This window comes from Cicer arietinum, unplaced genomic scaffold (assembly GCF_000331145.2).
Source record: "Cicer arietinum cultivar CDC Frontier isolate Library 1 unplaced genomic scaffold, Cicar.CDCFrontier_v2.0 Ca_scaffold_5815_v2.0, whole genome shotgun sequence".
In the NCBI taxonomy this organism is placed as follows: domain Eukaryota; kingdom Viridiplantae; phylum Streptophyta; class Magnoliopsida; order Fabales; family Fabaceae; genus Cicer; species Cicer arietinum.
Genome location: NW_027339462.1, coordinates 3,530 through 8,773, shown reverse-complemented (window position 1 = coordinate 8,773; position 5,244 = coordinate 3,530). Strand labels below are relative to the sequence as shown.

General features: G+C 41.6%; 1 protein-coding gene and 1 non-coding gene across 3 annotated transcripts in view; one reads left to right on the top strand and one right to left on the bottom strand.

Annotated features, from left to right (window-relative positions):
- LOC101498828 (ABC transporter B family member 26, chloroplastic-like) overlaps positions 1 to 5,244 on the top strand; it is an 11,037-nt gene that overhangs the window by 3,644 nt on the left and 2,149 nt on the right. The window contains exon 3 of one of the 2 annotated variants that reach the window (XM_073364764.1): positions 5,024 to 5,234. The exons of the other annotated variant lie outside the window; for it this stretch is intronic. Within the exon in view, the coding sequence (XP_073220865.1) occupies positions 5,024 to 5,084 (61 nt within the window). The 3' untranslated portion in view covers positions 5,085 to 5,234. Of the gene's footprint in view, positions 1 to 5,023; positions 5,235 to 5,244 lie in introns of those variants that run through there. 2 annotated transcript variants of the gene reach the window in all.
- On the bottom strand, positions 1,663 to 1,736 carry TRNAW-CCA (transfer RNA tryptophan (anticodon CCA)). The gene has a single exon. It is a non-coding gene; the product is annotated as a tRNA-Trp (tRNA).

The following is a 5,244-nucleotide window of genomic DNA, read 5'->3' as shown; positions in this document are numbered from 1 at the left end:
CTTCCGGTCGAGCGTCTTCAAACCTTCTGTGGACCTTGCTTCTCTTATTCTTTCTTTTTAGAATAGAACAGTACACAGATAGGCATGTGCTCCCAAGCGACCTCTGTAGTATGGAGAGCCACTCCACTTGCAGGATCAATATCCGCCTTCTTGTACTGATGCGCTTCTTTTGTGATTAATGGATTAGGGCTTTCGACTAGAATCATACATCCACTAAGAATGCCGAGGATCCTCAGACGAGATCCTATACTAGGTTCCACGGGATTCATCAGTGAGGACACTGGCTTCATCGTTCTAGCGGGTTACTGGACAAGACAGTATTGGCAATACCGGAACATGCCGCGTTAAGCTTGGTTTCGAGATTATAGTCTACTTCCTTAATCCTAACATCAGCGGTTTCAGATATCACCTATGATATTTGTGATGAGTCTTTGGAACCGGATATCCTTCTTCTCACTTGTCACTGACTGACTGAACTAATAGGGTACCAGTTTCCTTCATATTCTTTGCACAACCGTAACTAGCTTCCAGGTAGCTCTTTCGCCCCGCCATTCCTTCTTCAGGAACGGAGTCAGGCCTTTACCTTCTTCTCTTACTTGCTTGTACCTGACTGCCGGAGACTGTTCCTGTCCTGATTTACTGATTTATCTTCTATGAATGCACGAGCATTCAAAGGTGGTTTACTTACTTGTTAGAGTCAGGACCAACTGTCACTCCGCATTCATTAGCTCTTAAGCCAGTGAATGTGAATTACAGTGAGTAGCAAGCAAGCGAACGGAGTGTAGCATAGTTCGCGAGAAGCTAGTCAACAGGAATAGCGGCCTTTCCGCTGCTAGGTCTTTCACCCCACGCCAACCAAAAAGGCAGGTTCATCAACCCTGCGAGGGTAATTATTTAGCTTCTAGAGCGCTAAGCCCTGTGTCAGAAAGAGATTGAGGGCACATTCCGGCTAAGAAAATGATTGAAATCCGTTTTTGCATAGCTTGCATTCTCTTTATTCGCCAATGAACATCTACCTTTCGTCTGTAACGCGCATTTTTTGCTTGATTTAATGGATCCTCGAACATTTTTTGAAAGCCAATGCGTTTTCCGAAAGGGGGTCTTGAAAAAAAAGGCCTACCCCTTGGCTTGGCAGGAGATGTTGAAGTTGCGCATGAAGTAGTCTCTATCTCCCGGTCGGAGACAAGGGATGGATGTCGCTAGGCTAGGTCAACTCTATCATTGGTTTCATTATCCCTACAACGATCACTAGAAAAAGATATGTGCTACTACTATCCCGATGCAGCGAAGCTAGGTGGTGCTATTATGGCGGGGGGGGGGGGTGCTTCTGCTCCATCGGAATGCTTTTGGTGGCAGGTCTTTCTATTACCGATATGGACCTCAGGGTCTCATTCTGTACCTAGGTAAACGATCTATATAACTAAGGTCAGTATATGAATCTGCTGCGTCTTTTATCTCTGGTGTTGGATCACCTACTCACTACTGCGCTGCGACAAGGACTGGAACTGCCTCCGCGTTTGGACCTTTGATTAATTAACATCTCTTTTGTTTATTGACCTCCTATTTCTTTGTTTTTAATCCTAATCCACAGGAGGTTAAATTAATACTTTAGACTGCTGTTCAATTATTTCAGTGTCATTCTCGATCTAACAAGAATGGAATCACGCTCTGTAGGATTTGAACCTACGACATCGGGTTTTGGAGACCCGCGTTCTACCGAACTGAACTAAGAGCGCTTTATTTTCATAAATAATTTTATGTGACCCCAATACATCTTGCATGCATAATATCATATTTATTTTATTAATAATAAATAAGCCCTTGGCATAGAAGCTGTGAAAGAATAGGCTGCTGGAGGAAGAACCGCCCAAAAGCGGGAGAGAAGCGGAACAGGCAAGTCAGCCAGAGCAACTTTGAGGGAAGCCAACTCCTCATCTGACTTTGTTTGAAGGTCGGTGTCGAGGAATGGCATGGTCTCTGGGAGAAAGAAAGCCAAAGGAGCGAAAAGCACACCATCCTAGGTAAACAACATCTTTGAAGCGGCATCTCACTCAATATACGCAATTCTCAGATCTGTCTTTTCCGGTCGATTCCATGCCACTCTACTTTGGACCCTCTTGCAGGAGCTCGGACTGAGTCTAGTTTAGGTCCATCCGAGGGTTTGCCTTTTCCTTCTGCCTGCACTTCTTCACTTTTCTGCTTTTTGGATGGGTGCTCTCCCCCGAGTGAAGGCATAAGCCGTAGCCGTAGACAGTCACTAGCACTAGTTTGATCGCTATGCCATTCTCGGCAACGATGTGGTGATAGCTGATCGACGAGTTGCTTCGGTCTACCTTGTTGAATCATCTACATTGATTGAGGACTCGATGTCAGAATGCATTCTTCGATACCCTAAACCCTAAACCCTAAACCCTAAACCCTAACCCTAAACCCTAGCCCCAAACCCTAACCCTAACCTTAAACCCAAAACCCTAAACCCTAACCTTAAATCCTAAACCCTAACCCTAATCATAAACCCTAAACCCTAACCCTAACCCTAACACTAAGCCTAACCCTAAACCCTAACCGTAATCATAAACCCTAACCCAAATCATAAACCCTAACCCTAACACTAAACTCTAACCCTAATCGTAAACCCTAAATCCTAAACCCTAACCCTAACCCTAAACCCTAACGCTAACCTTAACCCTAAATGCTAACCCTAACCCGAAACCCTAAACCCAAACCCTAACCCTAATCATAAACCCTAAACCCTAACCCCTATCCCTTATCTCTAAACCCTAAACCCTAAAAACCCTAACCCTAAACTCTAAACCCTAACCTTCAAACCTAAACCGTAACCCTAACCCATAACACTAACCCTAAACCCTAACCCTAATCATTAACCCTAACCCCTAAATTCTAAACCCAAACCAATAACCCTTAACTCAAACCCTATACCCAAACCGTAAACCCTAAACCCTAACCTAAACCCTTAACCCTAACCCTAACCCTAACCCTAAATCCTAACCCCAAACCTTAAAACCTAAACCTAATCATAAACCCTAAACCCTAACCCCTAACCCCTAAACCCTAAACCCTAAACCCTTAAACCCAAAACCCTAAACCCTAACCTTAAATCCTAAACCCTAACCCTAACCCTAATCATAAACCCTAAACCCTAACCCTAACCCTAATCATAAACCCTAACCCAAATCATAAACCCTAACCCTAACACTAAACCCTAACCCTAACTCTAAACCCTAACGCTAACCCTAACCCTAACCCTAACCCCAAAACCCTAAACCCAAACCCTAAACCCAAACCCTAACCCTAAACCCTAACCCTAAACCCTAAACCCTAACCCTAACCCTAACCCTAATCATAAACCCTAAACCCTAACCCCTATCCCTTATCTCTAAACCCTAAAAACCCTAACCCTAAACTCTAAACCCTAACCTTCAACCTAAACCGTAACCCTAACCCGTAACCCTAACTCTAAACCCTATCCCCTAAATTCTAAACCCAAACCAATAACCCTTAACCCTAAGCCTATACCCAATTCGTAAACCCTAACCTAAACCCTTAACCCTAACCTATCCCCTTAACCCTAACCTAAACCCTTAACCCTAACCCTAAACCCTAACCCTAACCCTAAATCCTAACCCCAAACCTTAAAACCTAAACCTAATCATAAACCCTAAACCCTAACCCTTATGCCTTATCTCTAAACCCTAAACCCTAAAAACCCTAACCCATATCCCTTAACCCTAAACCCTAAATTCTAAACCCAAACCAATAACCCTTAACCCTAACCCTAACCCTATACCCAAACCGTAAACCCTAACCTAAACCCTTAACCCTAACCCTAAACCCTAACCCTAATCATAAACCCTAAACCCTAAATTCTAAACCCAAACCAATAACCCTTAACCCTAACCCTAACCCTATACCCAAACCGTAAACCCTAACCTAAACCCTTAACCCTAACCCTAAACCCTAACCCTAACCCTAAATCCTAACCCCAAACCTTAAAACCTAAACCTAATCATAAACCCTAAACCCTAACCCATATCCCTTAACCCTAACCTTTACCCTAAACCCTAAACCCTAACCCTAAATTCTAAACCCTAAATCCTAACCCCAAACCCTAAACCCTACCCCTAACCCTAATCATAAACCCTAAACCCTAACCCATATCCCTTAACCCTAAACCCTAAACCGTAAAATCCCTAACCCTAACCTTCAACCTTAAACCGTAACCTTAACCCCTAACCCTAACCCTAACCCTAACCTTAAACCCTAACCCTAAACCCTAAAACCTAACACTAACCAATAACCCTAAACCCTAACTCTATACCCTAAACCTTAAACCCTAACCCTAACCCTAACCCTAAACCCTAACCCTAACCCTTATCCCTTAACCGTAATCGTAACTCTAACCCTTAAAGCATAAACCTTAACTCCCTAAACCCCTAACCCTAATTCTAACCTTATCCCTTATCTAAACCCTAACCATAACCCTGACCCTACCCTAACCCTAAACCGTAACCTTAATCTTATACTCTTAAAGCATAAACCCTAACTCCCTAAACCCCATTATGTTTCAGTTTCATTTTTCTCTTCACCATTTTCATTTTTGCCTTGTTTTTTACCCATTCACAGCCATTTCGTTATTGCTAAAAAAAGTTAGAGTTGATAAGATCACACAAAAAAACAGTTAAACCGGATTGTGATAAATTAATAATTATTTAATTAAATAATTTAATTAAAAATATCTAATTGACTTTTTCGTGTACTTGTTCCACAATGACAGTAAGGTATAATACCCTAAACCCTTAACCTTAATTTATCATAACCCTAAATCCTAAACCCTAAACCTAACACTAACGCAAATCATTTACACTAACCCCAAACCCTAACCCTAACCCTAACCCTTGTAAGATATATGCCTCCTTGACTATGATTTTGATATAACTTTCAAACATACAATGTATATGCATTATTTGATTAATCTAATAGTTTGAGTTGAGATACATTTTAGGAAAGAATCAAACACTACACTTGAACAAATCTTGGATCTCAAGCAATCAAGCAAAGATTGATCATATCATACAAGGCTTGAAGATTATGTGTAAATGTGTCTATTGTTCATAGTGTTTATTAGTTAGATTCATCATTATGATTTCACACATCTAATATTTGCCAATTAAAAACTGAAATCATAAAATAAGTATGTTAATCAATCAATTGGTAAATCAATTG